Source organism: Drosophila sulfurigaster, chromosome 3 (genome assembly GCF_023558435.1).
Source record: "Drosophila sulfurigaster albostrigata strain 15112-1811.04 chromosome 3, ASM2355843v2, whole genome shotgun sequence".
Lineage (NCBI taxonomy): Eukaryota > Metazoa > Arthropoda > Insecta > Diptera > Drosophilidae > Drosophila > Drosophila sulfurigaster.
Window position 1 is genome coordinate 11,967,743 of NC_084883.1, and position 23,296 is coordinate 11,991,038.

Genomic DNA, 23,296 nt, shown 5'->3' on the forward strand with positions numbered 1-23,296 from the left:
GCATAAGTGTCCGCAGCCCAGTGTATCGCGTTGTAAACTGTAAACTGCTCGCTCGCCTCTTGCCGTTGGCAGACGGGGCGGCTAATTGATATAAACGACTGTCTCCTACGGTTTACGCTTCGCAATACTAACAGGAAAAACGCTGCGCAGCTTTCGCTGACTTTGTGGGTTTATTAAAATTTATGTGATGCCCAGCACTATAAGAGTTGCACTTTTCCCTTATTTTTTTTTTTAATAATATTTATTGTGTTTTTTAAGCTCAGCCCGTGGCATTTCCTGAATCTTACTCTTACTGATCTCATTCAATCCGTCAGCATAATGCAATTCACGGCATTCATTTACACCTGCTACTAGATGCCAAACGTTAGCTGCAACAGATTGTGGCAGAAACGGCTGGTATATCTAAAAAAAATTTTGCTTGATATGACAACTTTGAAAAGCGACAAAATTATGCATTATTAGATGAACAGAAATATGGCATTCGTCTACAATAGAACGATTGCTAAGCACAAACTTCCCCTTTAAAACAAGTAAAGCTTAAAAAATAAAGGCGTATTTATATATTGCAGGTTTTGATTAACAAAGAAATCTGAGAAAACATTAATTTTATAAGTCCAGCATGCATTAATATGACTTTAAATGTTGTTCTGAAGACAATAAACTATATTACAAATGTATAATATAAAATAGTATTTAGTAGTTATTTAGTTTTGATATTTTTGTATATTGGTGTATTACATTTTTAGTATTTTAGCGATATGTTAGTATTTTAGTATAATACCTTTTTAATAATTCAAAACTATAACACTTTAGTATTTTGGAATATTAGCAATTTTACTAAAATGCTTTTAGTATTCGGGTATTTTACTATTTTGTATTTTTCCTTTTTTTAATATAATATTTACTGTGTTGTTTAAGCTCACCCTGTGGCACTTCCTGAATCTTACTCTCATTCAATCCGTCAGCATAATGCAATTCACAGCATTTATTTACACCTGCTACATTGATGCCTTTTACCTGTAAGCCGCCAGTTGCCATCTGCTAACTGCTGGCAACCTGTCTAAGCCTAGCGAACGACTGACATGCAACAGAATTTATAATCTCACTCACATAGCTGTTGCTGCTGCTGATGCTGGCATCTGCAACTGTAGCTACGACTCCAACTGCCCGATAAAAACCCACAAATTTTGCGTGTGATAGTTTTAAGGGCGTTGTGTCACTGAGTGGGCGTGTCGATTGCAAAACCCTCTCCACCACACTCCCTTTCTCCTCTGCATGCATGCACGCTGTGCATCCATCGTTGACGCTGTCTAGCAAAGTGCGTGTCTCGATTTCTACATAATTAAACTACATCAGCCATGCCACTTGCCGTGGCTGCAACGACGCTTTCTCCTGCAGCAGTTGCCACTGTCACTGCCATGGCTTCAGCCCTGTTCCTGGCCCTGACTCATCCCGGCTTTTGGGTTTCGTGTGCGTGGCACATGCCGCCATCACCACTTCCGGTTTGCGCCGGTTGCGTCCGGGTAACAGGCAACTGGCATCGGGTGACGGGCAGCGGGTAGCGGGAAACGGGCAACGAGGACCCACAACTTTGGCGCTAAACTTTTAATGCACGTGCCGCATCCACACATAAAGAACAAGGGAGAACGGGGGGAGTAGCGCAGAATAAGTGGGCGAGAGAGAGAGAGATGGGAAATGCGAGTGAGAGGGACAGACGTTAGCTGCAACGGATTGTGGTAAAATCGGCTGGTATCTCTTAACTGTTCTTGCTTGATATGGCAACTTTGACAGGCGACAAAGTTGCTCAGTGTGTTATATAGACGAAACACTTGAACAGAAATTTAATATAAATTATAATATAACGATTTCCAAACATTAATATCTATATTATATCAAGTAAAGTTAAACAAAAAGCAAGATTTGCTTAACATTTAAGTTTATTTTACTTCTTTTGTTGTAAAGATGAAAAGAATTACTTTAAATAACGTATTACTTAGAATTACTCTATTGACTAATAAAAATATTACAGTTTTATATACATATGTATCTTTTTTATGTACCCATTTATTTGACGTACAATCCGTCATACACATATCTAAGCCAAATCTATTGATGCTTTTCCATAAGATTCCACAATTTATAACTCTAAAATTCCCCACGGACACGCTTGTGTTAGACACCTCAAATGTGATGTTGGCCAAAGATACTTGATACTTGAACGCCAATTTCAAATGTCATTCAAAGAATAATTACCGATGTATTAAAATATATATTATAAATTTGAAATAATAAATAGTATTAAGCGTTAGTATTTTTAGCATTGCAGCATATTAATATATTACTTTATATATAGTTTGAATATATAAGAATCTTACCATACTATTTTATAAATTGGGTATTTTGGTATTTTACTAATTTCAATTTTAGTATTTTACGTTTTTGTCATTTAGGTGTTCAAGTATTTTATAACTTTACTATTTTAGTATTTCGTAAATCTATTTCTATTTGTTTGTGGTATTTTGGTATATTAGTAACTTGATTTTTACTATATTCTGATTTTAGTATTTTCTTATGTTAATAATTTCCCATTTTGGTATTTTAATATTTTAGAATATTAGTGATTTATTTTTTTATTATTATGGTATTTTAGCATTTTACTATTCAAGTGTTAGCATTAAAGCCAACTCGAATGTGACATTCTTGCAGGTTGACAGAATATTTCACGTGCAATGTACTTTGCGTTTACATATGCGTGTTGGTTTGCCTTGCTTGTGTACACTGTACAGTGTACACTGTTATTGTTGTCGTTGTAGATGTCGTAGTTGTTGTAGTTGGCGAAACTGCGTCTGCATCGTTTGCAGCAAAATTTGTTGGAATTATTTCGAGTAGTTCTAAATTTCGCAATAACGAGCCGCATTTGAAGGGTATACAAATTGCATTCGCCTCTCGCCTCCAGTTTTACTCCACTTCCTCTTCCTCGTCCCCAATCGCATCCTCCGCTTTAGCGTTTTGTTAAAGCCATGTCAAGAAATTGTGTATTTGTGTGTATGTGTGAACGTTTGTGTGCGCTGTGCTTTCAGTTTCTTGGTTTCGGACTGACTTAGTTTAACATTTTGGTCGGCCTGCTGCAGGGCTAGCCAAGTTTTGCTTGGTTGCCCGGTTGTTGCTGGTCGAATTTGGCCAAGTTGCAGATAGTACATAATTAAATAGCTCTAAAATGCCACCATGCTGAAAACATGATAGCCGACAAAACAAACAACAAAATAACAATCATTTAACTTGCGTTCGCCATCTTTTGCCAAGTCTTTGCCAAGATTGTGTAGCTTAAGTGGCAAAATATTTGTGCAAACTTTTCAATTTTTCAGCAGATTTTTTTTGCTCTTCCATCCTCCTACTCCGTTTTTTATTGTTTTTCACATTGTCCTGTTTAGCTTCTTTTTTTTTCTTGTGTTGTGGCAATCTTTTCGATTTAGCTGCGGAGCCATTAACACGGATTGATTGCCCCACGGACCAAACGACGCCAAGGACAAAACCCTGTGTGCTGCTATTGCTGCTGTTGCTCATGCTTTGAGGCAGGATGTTCCTGCCTGTCGATGATTCAAGATGATTTCTGATAAATCGAGAGAGTGTGGGCGGAATGCCTTTTTTTCGCTTAGCATCCGCGGGCAAAGAAATTGAAAAGTTGCCTCTCGTCTATCTATTTTGCGCACAGCATCAGCTTCATCTTTCCTACGATATGCGTACTTCAAACTGTTGAGGTGGTTTTTCTTTTGCTGCCTCATTGTTTCTCTTTGTGCGCTGACATTTATCAACTGATTTGATCTAGGTCTTCATGCAGATGATTCAAATTAGCATTTAGTGCTTATTGATATAAATTTCGCACAATTCAATGCGTACTAAAGCTGCATGGCAATAAATGGCATATTCGAAAGTCTATTATAAGTCTCTTAATAGCTCCATAAGTAATTCAATTAGCAAAAAAAAAAGAGGAAGAAATAACATTAGCAATACGAGTTGTATAAAAAAATTTTACTGTAGGCGTTCGGTGAGGTTTCATTGAAGTCAACCATAAAATATCTTTTACCGGCAGATTTTCCTTATTTCCCCAGTCTTGTTAAAGCATAAAATAATATAACGCAAATCGTAAAACGGCGCTCAGCTGGAGTTTTACAACTGCAAATGTATTTTCATTATTATTAGTCGTTAGTTTTACGAATGTAATTGAATTATTCAGCAACAATTTTACACATTTGCCAAAGGTGGTAATTTGGCACAATATTGATTGGCTATGGATGGAATTGTAAATGTTTGTCGGACATAAATGGTGCACCGAGGTAAAGTTAATATTAAAAACTTATCGATTAAACAGTCGTCTCAAAGAAAAGGCCTCTGAACCCGTCTCAACCTGACTCTGCCTCCCTTCTCCTAGCTCCTCCTTGCTTGCCATGCTAATAAGAAACGCTTTGTTATGCATTTCCATCCGCTTACGTGGCCTGACTTAAGGCGCATTTGCAAAATTGAAGACGAAGTGCAAGTGCTAGCAAATTGTGGAGCCTCTTTGACGGACGGAACCAGAACCAGAAACTGAACCATAACCCGAACAGGAGACAGCAGTCGGTAGTTGGGAGTTGGGAGAGAAGGGAGCCAAGGGCACAAGCCTTAAAAACGTAAATTGAAAACTTTGCCCCAGCTGTTGTACCACACTGTTTGGCAGTTGGTTTTGGGCGTGTGCGTGCTTTGTCAACATAATTCAGCAGTTGATTGAATAGAGAGCCACGGGGGCGGGTGGCAGACCGAAGACCGAAGAGTGAAGAGAGGAGAGCGGGAGTGCGAGTGCAGAGAGTTGGCCATAAAAACGCCAGTCGGCGACATAAAATACTAACTGAGTCGATGGCCCGTTATCCGTTTTGTTAGCAACTTTTGCGCTGCGCCAGTTTTAAAATCAAATGCCTCATTTGTACGGCTTACGCTCTTATGGACATATTCGGAGTCGGAGTTGGAGTCGGAGTCAAAGCTCTCCCAGTTCCGGTTGCGCAAACCACAAAGATTAATTTGTTATTGCTGAATGTCGTTGTCGTTGTCGCTGTTGTTGTTGTTGTTGTTGTTCCCTCTATCGCAATGTTGTAGTTGTAGGTCTTTTGCCAGCAAGTTGTGTGTCGACGCTGGAATTTTTAGCGCAGCACTAAAGGTGCAAAGGAATTTAATTAAATGTTCTTCTTACTGCCATGGTAAAAGTTTTGCAGGCACTGCAGCCTCATCACCTCATCAGCCTTACATTCGGCCGCACAATGTAAAATTTGTTGTTTTGGCTTAGGATGGCGGCATTTTTGGTTTGCCTTCCGCCCCTTCCTCTGCACCTGCCCCTGTCCTGTGAGGTAAGCTGTCCTCAAGCGCGCAGCTCAATAAAGTTGACAAATTTGTATAGCCCTAGCCTCCGCTCCAAGTGCAGTTTCCTTCAGTCTCTTTCCCATTAAGTTACTAACAAGACGTGAAGGCAGCTTTGACAACCAAAGTACTAAAGAAAGGCGCAGCTGTCGATTAAAAATGCAAACTTGACTAAGCTTAAGCGTAGAAACCCTTTAAAGTTCAACCATACAAGTTAAAATTGAGAGAGAGATCACTTTAGTTAAAGTTGGCAGAAAATCGAAATCAGATTTGATGTATTATTGCATACTAATATCGAACGCATACACAGGACGAGCCAGACAGCGTTCAAAATCTGGGAAAACAAACTGATCAATGGCATAATAAGACAGACAGTGGGCGAATAGACAGAGCAAAGACCAAAGGCAGGACAGCTGGCATGAAAAATTGTTTACTGCAAGAAAAATCGCATGCAACATTTTTGCACCGAGGACGAACAAAGAGCCCAGTCCCAAACGGCAGGCTCAGGCTTTAGACCGGCCGAAACGATTATGTGAGAAGGGAAAACAACGTATTGGGATTGGGCTTGGGATTGGGATTGGGACTCGACTCACATAGTAAGCGTGAGCGGGTTATGGTAGTCAACGATGACCAGGGACGGCTGTCGGCAGTCGAGAGTCGACAGTTGGCAGTCGCATGATGAAGTTACCAATGATGATGATGGGCTATGGTCAGAGCAGAGAGACTGAGGGACTGAGAGACTGCCAGACTGTGAGACTGAGAGGTTGAAAGACTGAAACAGTGAAACACTGAAAGGCTCATGCTGATGCCGACGATGACTATGCGCAGGCGACACAATAATGCTGCCATTAATCTTCTGGCACGACTGATTTGTTTGACTTACGGCTCACGGCGACAGGCAGAGGCAGAGTAGTTTGAGCGAGAGATGGATAGACAGATAGACATATAGATAAATGGAGAGTGGTAGCTGGAGCAGCTTTAAGCCTGGCCAAATTCAGCAACATCAACTTGCCAAACGCACATTACAAAATAATTTGTGTAAATCATTTCTGGCATTATATAAGTAAAGCCCGCCTTTCGTTGTCGTTGTCGCTATCGCTGTCTTCGCAAACCTCTCCAAAACTTTAATTGTACAGCAATCATCACCAATCAGCTACAGTTGCTGACAGTTGTCAACGATGTCAAAGTATTTCGGCAAAGTAATAATTCGCATCTAGTTAATGAAAGGTTTACCTATTCATATCATACAAGTGTCACTGTATGATTTTGCTTGCTTTCAAAATGACAATCTAATTACACTGGTCAGCAAACAATCAAGATATATTTCCACGAACAATTTGCAATTTAGCTGAAGAAAAGCTCTCGATGCTTTTCCAAAAGATAAGATCAATGCAGATCAGTCTGAAGTTGAATTGAAATGTTGGTTAGGAAGTTATAAAATTCCATGTACAAATATATTACAAATTTGTAATATTATATTCTATAGTATTAAGCGTTAGGATTAGCATTTTAGATTTTTGATGTTTTAGTGTAACTATCTTAGTATTATAGTAGTTTGCTTTTTTAGTATTTTGATGTTTTAATATATAAATATTTTACGATTTTAATAATTTTAATATTTCAGTATTTTAATATTTTCCTTTTCAGTATAATAGTATTTTTTTATTTCAGTATTCAGATGGTTTAATATTTAAATATTTACGATTTTTGTATTTGAATATTTCAGTATATTGGTATTTTGCTATTTTAGTATTATAGTATTTTGGTAATTTTGCATTTAAGTGTTTTAATATTTGAGTATTTTAATAAATTTGTAGATTTGAATTTCAGTATTTTGGTATTTTACTATTTTTGTATTTTATTATTTAAGTAGTAAAATTAAAGCCACGAATAATAAGACAGACAACTGAAAATCGATAACAATCTCTATGTCTATTATTTGTTTATAGACTTTGTAAATAATAGCAATAATTTTCCAATATGAGATATCTTCTATGTATATATTATATACATAATTTTGTAATTTATTTATTAATTATTTGTATTGAATAAAATAATGGTTCATAATGTTAGAATAGTTTTTCATTTCTTTTAAATTCTCATAGTTCGATCCATAGCATAATATTCTTTAATTTAAATAATTGAATATTTGTGCTCAAATTATAATTATATCTATTAAAGTAATCATAAAAGAATTTCATGTACTTCAAACTCGAAGATCACCTCTAAAATCTATACTAACCAAATTGTGTTAACATCTTATTGCAATGTACTCGTATTAAAACTCTTGTTGGTGTTACTCAGTGTGTGTCTAAAGTTGTCTACAAAAATGTTATAACAAATGTTTACCGCAACCATCATTATGTCATGTGCATCGCCCCGTCCCTCTCCCTCTCCATCTCCGCTCCATTTCCATTTTCCGCCCCTGTCTCTGTCTCCGTCTCCCGTCACGATTAGCAATCACTCAGTCGCAGTCGTTGCAGTTCCAGTTGCATTCGCAGTCGCCGTTTCAGTCTCTCCACTTGAGGCTGAGAGTTAGAGCCGCACAATCGGTGTCCAATACAGCGTCGAAATGGACTTGTTCAACTTTCGATTGGCCGTGCTGTGCCGTCAAAAGCGAAAACTTTGGCAGATGAATGTGTTAGGCTAGGGGGTAGATGGGGGGAAGAGACAAGGTGCGAGGAAGGGGAAGCCAATTCAAACAACGACCGCAAATTACTCCACTTGAGTGCGAAAATTGCATGGAGCCAGAAAAGTCAGTCAAGTGAAAACATTTTTGCAACTTCTCTTTCGGTGACTAAATCGCCAATATTTGGTTTTTGATTTGGCCATCTGATGCATTTTCGGCTTTAGCTTCGACTTTGGCTTCGACTTGGACTTGGACAACGTCAGCGTCAGCTCTGAGTGCAGTTCATGTTAGCTCACTTGGTGATTGCGTAGTGCAAGAAGATGAGTTGGAAGCCAAAAAGACAGTAAATTGTGTGTGTCATCTTAAAGCAATTAAGTTATGTCACGATTGGACAAGATACACTTTCAATTCTTGTAATATGAGGATTGGTTTTGAAAGGTTTTTATATCTAAATATACCGCCAAAGACAACAAATTTATCATTTCTCTCAATGCATAACTGAATATGGAAATGCAGAAAGTGCGTGCTTAGTTTTCATGGCTCATAAAATCTGTCATTTGGATGGACGTCACTCACTCAAACTTCGAGCTCTAAATCCACCGGAATTACCAGCACAAGCGACTGCGCTCTGCCGCTAAACTGGCCAAGCAACCACTTAACTAAGCGCAATGGAGTGCGGCTCCCGAAATGATGTTTTCGATAGTGCTGCATTCAAATCATCGTTAAATAAATTGCACGTAATTATCGCCGAAATTAGACTGCTACAATCTACCGTAATGCAAAGCGACGTCCCTCCGCAATCCATTTGTCTAAGCCCGTTTTTTTTTTTTTTTTTTTGACTAATTTCGTAAATTACGTATACGCCCCAGACGGAAAAGTGGTCACAAAACTAAAGCTCAAGAGACCACTGAAATTGTTGAGGTTTTTATACCTTGTAATGCACTTTCTACATTGTCCACAAATCATAATTCGTTCAATTTTTGGCCTCTTTGACCGCCTTTTTGATTGCTAAAACTACAGAGTGTATTCAAGTCGATCACTTTAATTTAATAATTACATCACTAGGTGGGCGGCTTTTCGACATGAAATTTTGTTGTTCGTATTTTTTATGAATTTTATTTGATAAATGAATAATAATTTCAGCGCGATCACGCCAACAAAATCAGCGAGAGGCCAGGCTGGTAGTTTTGCTTCCTGCTCTGACAACTGATGAGTGAAACCGATTTGAGTTCTGTTCACCAGTCTTCACAAACTTTAAAGTTTGAAAAATAAACTTAGTAAAGATATGAAGATGCCATAAAATATAATGACCATATACGTAATAATCTGAAATCATAAATAGATTAGTGACAGGCTTTCAAAACTCCACACAAAAAGTTCGTTTTTTCGCAATAATTTTAAGTAAATTAAGAAGAACATTTATTCCTTCTGTTGATATAAATACCTATATAGATCCCAGCAACAATACTCTAAGTTGATTTAGCTGTCTTACTTGTTATACCCGCTATCCATAAGATAGAAGGGTATTATAGATTTGTGCCTGGTGGAAATTTATGTAACATTCAGAAGGAATCATCTCTGAGTGTAGATACATATGTGTATTTCTTGTCATCCATCCGTATAAGATGCTAGATCTCAGACGCATGCAGCGCAAGTTATTTTTCAAAGTTGTCATGCCCATTTCCGCCATTGCAAATCGAAACAAATTGAATAGTAAGCATAATTTTGAAGCTAGAGCCGGTTTTGGTACATATAACAATAACTACAGTATTTGAGACTCCTTAAAAAAATTGTTGTTTGATCAGATAAAAATTGTAGTAGACAAATTGAGCAAGAAATACTTTTGTATGCTAAAACAGTGGTTGCTTTGGCTGACAATCTGGTATATTTTGCACTCTATGGTATGTTATGAGTGTAGTAAAATGACAATATACAAAATATAGTATTTTGAGGAATATTTTTAGTGTACTTTATAATAAGGCTTTACTTAATATGATTAGCAGGTACCTAACAATTAGCTTATTTTTTGACTACAAGCATGTTGGCAGATTAAACACTTTAAAAAATTATTTTATTAAATTGAGTCTCTTTGTTCAACGTAATAAACGATGTGTTTATAGACATTTAGATATTTCCCATATGTGCAACGAGAGACTATAATTTTCACATAACAATAAAAGTTCATCGAAAACAAACATCTTCTATCGTTTTAAGTATTTAATAAGATATTTTCATGATGGTAGTTACAACAACATCAAAATCCACCGCAGACGAAGTTGCGCTAAAACTGGCTAGTATTAAAATAAATTTTGCAATGAAATAAAAAATGAAGCAGTCCCGATTGGTTCCAAGTTTCTTCCAAATTAATAACTTTTGTTAACGATTAAAATAATTTGTCAATTTAAATTTGTTGTGGTTAATTTGAAATTGCAGAAAGCCAACTTAAATTAATGCATTTGTGGCTTGTCTTGACAGTTTCCGACAATTAGATTGATTACGTATGTAGGTATTACCATTCAAATTGAATAATCCCATGCCAATAAAAAAAGAGTTAGATCAAACTTGTATTGCATTGCATTGTCTGTATTTGTGTTCGATAATAATTTCAATTAGTCAGATGCCAATATTTTGGAACTTTATTGATGAAAACGCAAAGGTGAAATGCTCCATTTATTGTGAAACTGGTAAAATGTGGTGCCCCAAAATTTAACAAAATAATCAAAGGTTCCAATTAGCCAAATGCAGTGAGTTGGTCAATAAAACGTTTTGTGATGGAAAGAGTCAGAGGTGAAAGAAGTGTTAAATTTGTCGAAATTGTTGTTGAAACATGGCATGGCATGGATTTGTTTTGATGTTTTGTTTTTTTGTTGGGTTTTTGCTTTTTGCTTTTTGCAACAAATTGAATATTTTCATTGAATTTAGTTCTTTGGTGCAAGGACAGCAAGAATTATACACACATACATACATATATATATCGAGGCACATACCATACAATAAACACACAAAACAAAGAAAATTCGAGTCCAGACGATGGCGCGACGTTGTTGGTGTTGGCAACGGCAGCAAATCCCGTTCGATAGAGTTTTCTATTGAGTTTTGCTCGCTGGGCACATTCAATTGTAATGCCCAGGAGAGTGATTCAATTGAATTTGTTTGTTTTAGTATACGGTTCATTTATTTGCAAAAACGAATGAAAAACAGCCAGCATACGCATCGATATACACACACGCACACACACACGCAGACACTCACACTCACACACACGCAAACACTCACACTCACACCCACACATAGAACACACACGAGCCGACTTATGCTCCACTGTGTGTGCGCATATAATTTGAACTTTGTCGAACTTCCGGTCAAATGGCGAGCGCTGCTTGAATCCTCTTACTCCATTGGCAACGGCAGCGTTAGGTTTGCTTTATAACATATGTGTGTGTGTGTGTGTGTGTTTTGGGGGGCATACAAATGTGGCATTGTTCAAGTGCTGGAGTCAAGTATGAACTCCTGAATTCAGGGTGTAATTCTGAGTGTGTGTGTGCGAGTGCGTGTCTGCAGAACTTCTTACATCTCTGAGTAAGTTGCTGAGGCCTCGGGGGAGCGCTTAAGATTTCATTGTGTAAATTTACTGCGGCTCTGCTCATGAGATTCACTCGCTTGTGTTCGTTGCTCTGTGTTTGCCTCAGATTGTTGTTGTTGTTGGCGTTGCTGTTGTTGCTGTTGCTGATAAAGCTGCATATAAATGCAAAAGAAAATTCAAATCGCGAGCTGCTTAAAAATGAACAACAAATGAAAGTCCCATAGGTAGCATACGATGTGCCCCAAGCATGGACCCATGTGGCGTATGCGCAACTTGTAAATACAAAAAAAAAAGAAAGGAAAAGAGGAAAAACGAGAAACGAGAAACGAAAAATCGAAACGAAACTCTTCATTCGGCTCGTTGTTAGCGTTGCAAAAGTTTTACTTAACTGCAATGCGTTGCTCACCTGTTTCTTCTTCGTCTGTCTGTCTGTCCGTCTGTCTGTCTCTTGATATCCCGTCTTTTGCTTCGCCTTTACTCGCTGAGTATGCTCTAACTGCTGCGATGGGGAGCGACGGCCCATCACACAAGCAACATTTAATGTCATGTTTGTAAGTTTCTAGACGATGCCAACATGCTGCTCAGCCCGTCGACTCAACTCAACTCGACTCGACTCCGTCTTCTGATTCCTTCCGGTCGCGCCTGGCACTTTTCCATTTTCACACTTTGGTTCCATGGTGGCTTTTGTCTTGGTCCTGATCCTGCTCCAGCTCCTGCTGCTGCTCCTCACAGACTGTTTTGGCCTGTCGCCCTTGTTGGCATTTTGGACTTGAGGTTAACTTGGGGTTTAGGTTATAACTCGCTTTGCTTTCGCAGTTCAACCCAAGATGCTTTAACTTTCTTCCTGCAATGTTTAATTCAATGAGCCATGAGCTGGCTTGATTTGCAATAAAGTTTTTCAATCTCATAATTTCATTTAAAGATTTCCTAGACTCCTGCAACTTTTAACTAGAATCTTATCTTTTATAAATTCCTATAAATATTTCTCAACTTGATAGTTAATTGCTCAAGAGTTGACAACACATTTCTCTCTCTTGCTCTCTCTCCCCCCTCTCTCTCTCTCTCTCTCTTTCTTTCTCTCTCGTTGGGCATGTGTGTTTGATTATTTCACCAGCAATCCTATTAATATTGAGCAACAATACGTTTAGAAATGCAAACTAACAAGAGGAACGAACACATCAGCTTAAAAGCTATTGTGATGAGATGGGGATGGGAGAAAGATTACACATCAATAAAGAAAGGGCAGAGAGATGGAGAAAGAGAGAGGAGTGTAGCTATGCATAACGTTCTCTGTCTTATGACTAGATGACAAAAAGGATTTGCCATTCGCTTGTTGTTTTCGATGCTAATAATGCTGATCTGATTAAAGACAGCGACAATGAGCCGCAGGCCACGTTACGAAAGAGGCGGGGGAGAACATATAAGTGATACACACACACACACACACTCACACACACACACACACACTCACAGATACATATTCTAGACAGTAAGAGATACATTTACATAAGTTTCAGACACTGCGCATAAATTATGCTAAATACAAAATGAAATCATGAACAAAGACCAAATGCCTGAACTGCCTGACGGATTTCCAAGCTTATTGACATTGTCTTGGCAGGCAGACAGCCAGATAGCGAGACTTGCCTCATTAGCCCACAAAATATGTGTCATAAGTTGGAAATTTTGAAGTAATTAAATTTAAATTGAATTCAGAAGCCAAGAGATTTTAACCAAAAGAAAAAACAACATAGCAAAATAGCTAAGAGCAGGATAAAAAACTTTTTTAATCCATTGCTCATTTGTTTTTTTTTCGGCTGTGCAGAAGGCAAAAGGTCGCAGTAATTGTTAAAGAGTGTTGCTTCTGGCGCACATAAGAGGAGGTTACTCAATTTTCAGCAGTCTGTGTAATTCCCAAAAATTTAAAACTTTTAACGAGAAAGTTTTTATGCACTCGCATAATGCTTCATACTATGCTGATTAACTTTATTCCACATGCTTTCAGTATTTATATATTTCGGAATCTTTTAAAATACAAAGCAAATAAAATAAGCAAGAAAGTATTACCAAAATAGTGTGGTATTATTTTTTATTTTATTCCATATAAATATACCTTAAAAATACTAAAATATGCCGAAGACCGTATTATGTATATCGATGTAGTACAACATTCAAAATATACAGAATTAATGTACCGCAAGAATGCTAAAAAATACCTTAGGCCATATTTGGTATATCTATGCATTACTGCACTCGAAATATATTATAGAGTATAAAATATACTAGAGTATAAAATTTACTAGTCAAAACAGCTCAGACCCGATTGCAGGAAATGGACAGACAGACAGAAAGACAGACATGGTTACATCGTCTCGGCTGTAGAAGCTGTTTAACTTTATCCTACATGCTTTCGGTATTTATTTATTTTTAAATCTCATAAAACACCAAAGCAAAGAGAAATCGATTGTAAATCAATAAATTAAATGATAAATAAATCATTGAGCCTGTCTCTTTACGATGTAGCTTAAACAAATAAAAGAAAGGTTTGAGAAATGGCTACAACATTCAAATATTATAATTACAACCAGATTAACGACGTTTAGCTGGTAAAAGAGACAAACGTTTGTATCAATATATTATAATATTACCATACACCAGTCAAATTTCCGTCTTCCCATAAACATACACACACATACAGATAACATATGTAAGAGCGTATAGAAAATAATTTCATATAAATTGCATCCGCTGCGGTCGTTTCAAATGACTCACAATTAAATGCGATCCGCATGAAGAAAAGTAATGCCAAGCGGCCGCGGAAAGCAAAAGCGAAATAGTTAGTTATTTTGCAACATGCAACCGCAGCAACAACAGCAACAACAACAACAAAATCGACTGTGGCGTCTCGCAATAATTGCGAGCAAATATTACATGAAAGCTAAGACATAGTCGAAGTCGAAGTCGCGACGCGACGCGTTTGAAACTTGTTGTTGGTGGCCGAAAGCGTCATTCGGGGAATGGCCTCACCCAACACACTAACTGCACATTATCGAGGCTGTCGATGACGATAACAGCAAGTGCATTAGCAACAGCAACAACAACTGCCAAGGCTGACATCATAATTATTGTTTGAGCTGCTGCCGCAGGCTCCAGTAATTATGCCAAAAGCGCGTTTGTTATGTGTGAGTGTGAGTGACTTTTTGTAACGAAAGCAATATTAAATCAAAATGGAAAAGTTGAGGAAAGACGTGAGCAAAATTGATCAGTCTGCACTCACAATTTATGGTAAAACATTTTCGAATACTCTACAATATTTATTGTAATACAATTTGTTGAATATTTCTCATTGTTGTTTACAAAATATTCCCCATAGAACCGCATAATCTAATAACGTTGCCTATAAATAGCTTCAACAAATAGTGCAAATAGTTTTTGGTGTCCAGCAAAGAAAAAGAAAAACCAAGCAAAAAAGTGGCGGCAAGAGAAAAGTGGAAAAAAATTGCTGCTAATACTTGAGCTTTGGTTTTTAGAGCGTTCAGCGTCAACATGTTTGTGGCGTGTTATGAAATCGATGGTAACATAATTACACAAGGCAACAACAACAGCTGCACAACAACGCTGGCAACGAAGGAAAAGAAAAACAAATTGCAACAAAAAAAAGCAGAAAAATGTAACAAAGATAATTACACCATCATAAGTAATTCATATTCCTAACAAATAATAAATGTAAGTTATATATAACTCGATTATGATTTTTTTTTTTGCACTTTAAGCGGTAATTATAAAATATTTAATTTAAAAAGAGAAGGAATTCAATAATTATGTGAATAATGGGTTGTATGCTTTAGGTAATATTTTTATATTTCATGCAATATACTACGAAAGATAATTCTTCAGATGTTGAGTCTGTGATGCTTATTGTGTAGTTTCTAGAATTTGTGTCCTAGAAATTTGTATTTCTTTTATAGTTGTATATTTTTATAGAAACAATTTTATAAATAACATATTTTATTTTATTGTCACATCAAATATTTCTTAAATTTTCATTCTTAAAAAGCACTTCCAACTTTCAATTTTAGAATGTCTTTATCAAATTGCGTTTCATCTCAGGTTCATTGAATCGTTTCATCATAGTTTCATATGCCATAATATCAAAGTGATGGTAGGAATAATGGTCCACAGGTTATAACAAAATTGTACAATCGCTATTCCCGAGTTTTCAGGTGGTCCTTCTGTCATTGGGATTGCCTCATCTCCAGCCATGATAAAATAAGTTTCGAACTTAAAAAAATATCTTGATATAATTTTATAATAAACTGAAGAAATTATATTCCTATATAAATTTTGACCTACTGTCAAGTTTTGAAGTTCAATGAACAGGTTGCGTGGACAAATACTTTTTTGTTGTTAACAAATCCAGAACGAAATCTACAATCGAGTGTGTTCGACTTGCCAGATACCCGGTACCCATTTTTAATGAGAGAAAAACAATGTGAAAGCAATGAGAAGTGTTGTCAAAAATAAGTTGGAAAAGCTACAATGCGATATAATTTTTAAATATACAAAATATACCAGAAATCCAAAATAACTATAATATACCGCAATTTATATTTGGTATATCAGTATACTGCTATTTTTAATACACATATATCATAGGATATAACATATATACCACATTATCAATCAAGGAAACTAATATCCGATTGCAGCAGCATCGGCTGCTGATACTTTATAGTCTCGGACATGCTTGATACTTCCTGTTACATTTCCTGCTGACACAAATTTATAATACTCTCTCACCCTATGCAAAGCAGGTGTAAAAATATATCAATATTGGAAACTGATGAAGTTTTTCGCTTTGAGAGTAAATAGATCAAATGTTGACAACCGTCACACTGTGCTAATTGACATATGCATTTGGTAACGCACGTTTCCTCTCCCACTCGCTCTCTCTCTCTCTCTCACACTTTTCCGCCTCTTTCTGTTGCTATTTTCCTCTGCAGATTGACAAACATTCAGTCGAGAGGCCATATATAGTATGTGGTATGTATGTACGTTTATATGATAGCTGTCGTGAAAGCGAAAAGTAAAAGATGTCGACCAACGGGTGAAGAGAGTGAGCGAGGGGAGGAGAAACAAACACTGTGGACTGGCTTCATTTCATGTGATCCAGTTTCCCGTTATCCATTGCCGCCGTTGGCAGCGATTTTGCGGCGTTTTTGCCCCTCTAGCATGACATAATGACGCGCGGTGCGTTTGCGAATTTGATTGATTGATGGTGCTTTGGTTGTTGGCTGCTTGGTTGCCTGCATGTGCTTTGAGGCTACGCAGAGCTGAGCTGAGCCTTGGCTGAGAGCAAAAATTGATGAGGTGTCAACCGGTTGCCAAACGTGTTACAAATTAATGCAAATGCAGTGGGAAATAATATTTATGTTTGACCGGCCATCAAGTCTGCACTCGGCATATATTTACAGATTTGCAAACCGAGCTCCAACTGGTCCACAAGCTTCACTCATTTGTTTGTATATTTGCCAAGTCATTATCACGATGTCTTCATCCACGATGTCACGTTAAGCATGTTGATATTGTATTACCATTTGTCGCTCTTTTATTTAGGTTATGTTTTTATGCAATTATAGTTTGCTATTTTCTGTACCAGGTTAATGACATTTGTGGTAATGAAAATAAACACAATAATTATACTTTTCGTTTATTAATGTTTTTATAATTTGTTGCATTTGAACTTGCAAAAACCAAAACGAGTGAAAATTTAGAAAAACAAATCAATCATTTATGCATTGTGCTAAATGCAATTTTTCCGTTCCTTCGCATTTCGGCCTAAATTACATCAACATCCAAGACTTGTAGCTTCGATTCGAGCTGCTCCTCTCCCGGCAACTCGGATTCTTCCTTCTCAGCAATCTCATCCTCATTTTTGGATTTCTTTGATCCCAGATTACGTAATTTCAGCCACAAGGCACGAGTAGAAAATGCAGCCACAGCGGCGGCAGTTAGCCAAGCATCAGCTTGGAAGAGTCCATGAGCACCAGAAGTGGTCGTCTTTGGTGGTTCTGGGGTGGCAGCACCTTCATCACCCATTGTTGAATACTATGGAAGGAAAACTGATTTCAAATTAAACTTAAATTTCAACAAGAAAATTTCTTTTATTTTTCCACTCACTTAAAATTGGAAAATGGAAGAGAAATTTATAAAATTTGATTACGTTGCGTTCAGATCGGGGTACTGAATGGGAATGAAAAAGTATTTTCGTAGCAACACAAACACCAAATTTGAATCATAGGAAATGCTTACTTAGATCGACTATTTTTTTTGTGAGTGTATTTAACTTTCACAGCAAAATACTGCAAAATCCCTTATACAGACTAGCCGAATCATTGAAAATATCTGGAAAGTTAGACAAGAACGGGTTGTGATTGTTAGATATTGATCTTGAAAGTGTGGCCGAATTGTTATCTAACATTTTGATATTTTTAGCCAATTATTTTACTTTCAGAGTTTGAGAATCATCATATTTGGATCTTATATCTAAACATTTGCTTTTCAAGAAAAAACAAGTTTTTTATTTTGTCTTTATATTTATTAAAATTAGTTTATTAGCTTTTTTAATGTTAAAGTTTGTTGAAGTATGCCATTGTACGAAATTTTCAAGAAATTCCTCTTAAGTTGATTTTCTTATGGATTGCGCAGCTCCGCTTCTGTCTAATTTTGCAAAGACTTGATTTTGTAATGGTATAGTTAAATGTATCTTTATGTATATATTTGTCTTATTTGCAATTAATCGAAGAGATCCCCTAGTTATGTGATCGTCAGCCGACTTTTCAGCTGACACCTTTGTCAAAAAAACACGCAAAATGTGCAAAAGAATTGAAGAGAAGTAAATAATGGAATATCAAGATTATAAAAACAAAAACAAACAAAAAATAAATAGGAAAGCTACACCAAATAAATATTCAAAAAATATTCAAATATACTGAAGGTTTTATTGACATACTACTACATTAAATATATTACAGAACACAAATTATTTTAATTTCTGAGCTATGAACCAAATTAACTTATAATTGAACTAACATAACAAAACTAAGCTTGTCATATCATCACTAACTGCTTGGATAAAATATTAAAATTTCAACAGCTATAAAAATACAAATGAACAAAAATCAACAAAATTATAAGATTAAGATATTTACAAGAATAATCTTGAATGCAAATTTTTTTATATTACAATTAATTTTTATAATCATTGGTTTATCAAAATGCTCGTATCAATTGAATTTTTAATCTATTTGCAATTATATCAATTTTATTTATTATAGGGTAACCAGGGTTAGATCTTAGTAGACTTCTTGTTCAGAAAATTATAACAGATCCGCCACAATTACAATTAGTACAATTTTTCATAAGAATGAAAGAAACAAATAAGCGTTTTTCCATATACAAAGTGAATGCCACTGAATATTTATTTATCAGCTTATTATGTTTGTTCAGTTTCTACACCTCACTTGTCATCGCAGCACAAACGACATCTCAATTAAACAATTAGGCAACAGCAAAATTTAAGACAGCGTTCTAATAACTTGCGACCCCCCTAAAATCGCAAGAATTCCAACGTGTTCTTTGTCTTCCATGTCATCAGTGTCCTTATATACAATGTGTAGGTACGCAAATGTGTATTGTTGTGTTTTGTTGAGTGTAATCCGTTCTTCCCGCTACATGGGGCATACGTCAACGGTCTGAATCAGACCTGGAGGCATCGGCTGCTCCTCGAGCTCTAATTCATCATCATCAGCTTCATCCTTTGATTTAGTCTTCGCCGCCAGCAACTTGCGCATCTTCAGCCAAAGGGCGCGAGTCGAGTAGGCAGCCACAGCAGCTGCAGTTAACCATGCATTGCCATGAATGAGGCCCTGAGCTCCCGAAGTCGTGGTCTTCACTGGGGCAGGAGTGGCAGCTGCACCTTCATCACCCATTCTTGAATATTAATACTGAAATGAGTGCAGAGAAGAAAGTAGTTGGAATTAACTAAAAAAAAAAAAGGGTAATATTTTTCATACCGAAAAATTGGTTTAGTAAATTTGAAGTTGAATTTGAATCTTGTATTCCGTACGAGCACAAGGAAACGAATGAGGAATCTTATAGAATGTAGCCCGAAGTTCAGACTTTCAAACTCATGGCCAAGTATGATCTAGAATAATGACTGACAAATCGAGAAAGCTTTAAGCCAACTAAGATCTAGAATTTGTTAATTCTAAAATAATAATAACTGACAAATCATTAAGGGCATCAAGTTGATGTTCTCATGACTTGATTTCATATTTGACATTAGAGTCCATTAAATTAGCTGAAGTGTATGCAGTCTGTATATAATTTATCTTACTCTGTCCCCGCAGTGTGTGTGTGGGACAGAGTCGAGGTTATGTATATTTCATAAGTTTATGAATTTTGTAACAAGTTGTCGCATTTGAGTGTACGAGCTCTGACTCCAGCTAGCTCGAGCTACGCATCGTCAGTGCTGCCAAGCGACAAATGACACAACGCAAACAAATGCAATTTGCATTTGCATTTCGTCTACGTCTCCCTCAGTCGACTGTCTGTGTAACTGTGTGTCTGTGTATCTGTGTGCGAATGTGTATCTAAGAGTGCGCTTATTCGTTTGAGCTCACACATGTCACTTGCTGCATGGTGTTAATTTCATGCGCATACATACGCAATCTGCAACCCACATCCGTATCAGCTTCAGCTAACAGCCAACAGCTCACAGCCAACAGCTACCAGCAACAGTAGCAGCAGCAGAAGCAGCAGCAACAGTAACAACTCCAGCTCTCAATGTAAGAAACTGCTACTTTTCCACGATTTTGTTGGCTTTTGGATTTGCATATGACCACAAAATATGTACGCTTCTGGCGGGAGCTGAAGCTGAGTTTTCTGATTGGGCCACTGAGCTCGTGGCTGCTCAAGTTGTTGTCAACACTGGGATTGAAGCAATTCGCAGTAAATCGTGCAACTGTTGCTTTATGAACTTGAATTTTCAACTCTTGGTGTCTGTGTAAAGATTTAACGACTAAAACTCCATTTTAAACCAAACTAAGTTTTTCTGTATGCAGCTTTTTCGGGCATAACGCTAACATTCTGCTAAACAAACATTGCATTTGTCAAAGACGTTTCTCAACATTATCTAATAACTATCGGTCAGATTTGAGATCAAAGTTTACGAGCCTTAAATAGAGAAGTAAGGGGACTTAAAGAATAATATATTCAATGCGTTTGCATAACTGCAACATATTTAATAACATGAATATCAATGGACTGAAGAGCATAGAATTTAAAGAAAATTATCATTTGTGATATTTTGAAAACAAAGAATGCAAAAGAACTAAATAGTAACTATCTGATCAGTAATCATGATACCTAATCACTACTTTTTCCATTCAGCAGGTAAAATTTGCGACAATCAAAAATGTAAATTGTTGGTTTTGGTACAAACGAAAGAATATTATACAAATACTCTTATATCTGATAATAAATACTGCAAATTCAAAGTTTTCATATTCTAAATTTGATAAATTCAATTCCGCTTGAGATTTCTGCTTAAATGCATTTGCTTTTCATAGAATATTTACTAAATAATATACCAACACATTTTTATCGTCGCAACTGTTTTATTAAAAAGTGTGGCCATAGCTTCATAATAGAAGGTATTTATTAGCTATTTTTCGACTAAATATATCATGATTTTTGATTATTATTATCCATTGAATTCCCTTTTCTTTAATGTATTGAATATTGAGAAACCAAAAATGTGTGTTGATATGTCCCAATTAAACAGTGAGTTTTCCGAAAAGCATTAATTTATAATTAATGATTCTAAGTATGATTAGGATCACCATTCGTTCTAAAATTTCATGTTTAATATAACATACCCAAGTCCAAGTCAAGCCCAAAATCCTTTGGGCTTCCACTTGCCACTTGCAAGTTTCGAGTCTACAAAATGCCTTTCAGATTTAAAGGCAACAAAGGCAAACGCTTTTCTAGTGAAACACGATTTTGTGCAGAGCGCTTCAAGCTCAATACAGCAAAATTTCATTGTTTTAATGCATTTGCTATAGCAATCGTGCACCGCCCAAAAGTTTTGAGGCGTTGCAAAGGGGCGCTGGCAATGGGCGTAAACTTTTCATTCGCTCCCACTGCCAATTTTCATTGTGTGCAATTGGAAACTTTGTGTAACAATAAAATTTTATGCCAGGCCTCGGCAAAAATAAAATGAACAAAAGGGAAAACGACGAACAAAGCGACCAGCGAGCAGCGAGCAGACAAAAACAAAATGCAACTTCGTGTCTACTATAGCCTACTTATGGGCCCAACAAAATGATGCTAGTGGCGACGAATGCGAATGGGAATGACGATGGGGTGTGAGTAAGGATTGTTGGAACAGCCGCCACGTTTAACTCACTGCATCCGTAGCGACTTCCGTCGTAGTAAATTATGCCCAATGCCTCCTTTTTGTACTCTGTACTAAGGAGTAAACAAAATACTTGCGACTGTCACAAGGTTTTTGTGGAAATTAAGGATTATACAAATACATTAAGTGTAAAAGTCGAATCGAGTGCTTGGTATTGTGTTTTAAATATACCAAATTAATATACCAAAAATACTACAATATACCGAAATGCAGAAGTGCTCTCAACAAAATTATATAATTATACTGAAAACATACAGAAATATACCGAAATGTTTATTTAGTATATTGATGTCATAAGTGCTCTAAGAATGGCATATAAGTAATTGTAAGTAAAGTAAAGTACAAAAAATACTGAATTATATCGAAATGTTATAAGAAATCTTTAATAAGAAGTGCTCTCTAGAAAATTATGTAATTATAGCGAAAAATACTGAAATATACCAAGATGTATTCATGGTATATTCCTGTAACAAGTGCTCTAGAAATGGCATATAAGAACAAGCAGTATGGAAGTCGATTGTGCTCGGTATTATATTTTAAATATACCAAAAAATACTGAAATATTTGAAAATTGATTTGTTTTATTTTGATATATGAATTGCTTTTATCAAAGTTATTCAATTATACCGAAACAATTCTGAAAAATAGCGAAATATACATATATACTATATGGTATATTTCTTTAACAAGTGATCTATTAATAACATATAAGAGGTGTTCATATCACATGTATAGAATCAAACTTAACTTTAAGTAATATGCTTCTGTTCTCCTTTTGCTTATAACTTTAAATATATTTTTACCATTTTAACGCAGGGTATTCGAATCATCGAGTTCCTTAAGAACGCCATTATTTTTTTGTAGTATTATTTTTTTACTTTTTATTCCTCTTTTGAAGCTCATAATTGTTTTTGTTTGCTTTTGTTGTGGCCATTGCCTTTGCAGGCGCCTAAAAACAGCAACAACAGTAACAGCAACAACAACAACAACAATGGGAGTAAGAAAAATGCAACTGCAGGCGCCAAGGGTTTAATTTATGAACTTTGGCCAGCGTGCGTTTAATTTATTGAGTTGCTGCTGCTTGGGCGCAAGTTTAATTAGCAGGCAGGCAATAAATTTTGCATCTGACCTTTTGCAAAATGCGAAATGCGAACAGCAGCCAAATGGCGGAAGCCAAAACCATGTCTACAGCTGTAAGCGCGATGATCGATATGCGGCA

At 36.4% G+C, this 23,296-nt stretch overlaps 2 protein-coding genes across 2 annotated transcripts in view; one reads left to right on the forward strand and one right to left on the reverse strand.

The window, feature by feature from the left end:
- The window catches only part of LOC133844764 (protein muscleblind), a 197,665-nt gene that overhangs the window by 16,834 nt on the left and 157,535 nt on the right, over positions 1 to 23,296 (forward strand). The window lies entirely within an intron of this gene.
- LOC133844006 (uncharacterized) lies at positions 19,044 to 19,825 on the reverse strand. The gene is made up of 2 exons (XM_062277787.1): positions 19,673 to 19,825; positions 19,044 to 19,603 (listed from the first exon to the last, which is right to left on the reverse strand). The coding sequence occupies exon 2, from the start codon at positions 19,586 to 19,588 to the stop codon at positions 19,328 to 19,330; it is 261 nt and encodes an 86-aa protein (XP_062133771.1). The 5' UTR covers positions 19,589 to 19,603; positions 19,673 to 19,825; the 3' UTR covers positions 19,044 to 19,327.

What these genes read in the sequence shown, in the direction of transcription:
- LOC133844006 (XM_062277787.1), bottom strand. Translation starts at nt 19,588, where the DNA reads ATGGGTGATGAAGGTGCAGCTGCCACTCCTGCCCCAGTGAAGACCACG.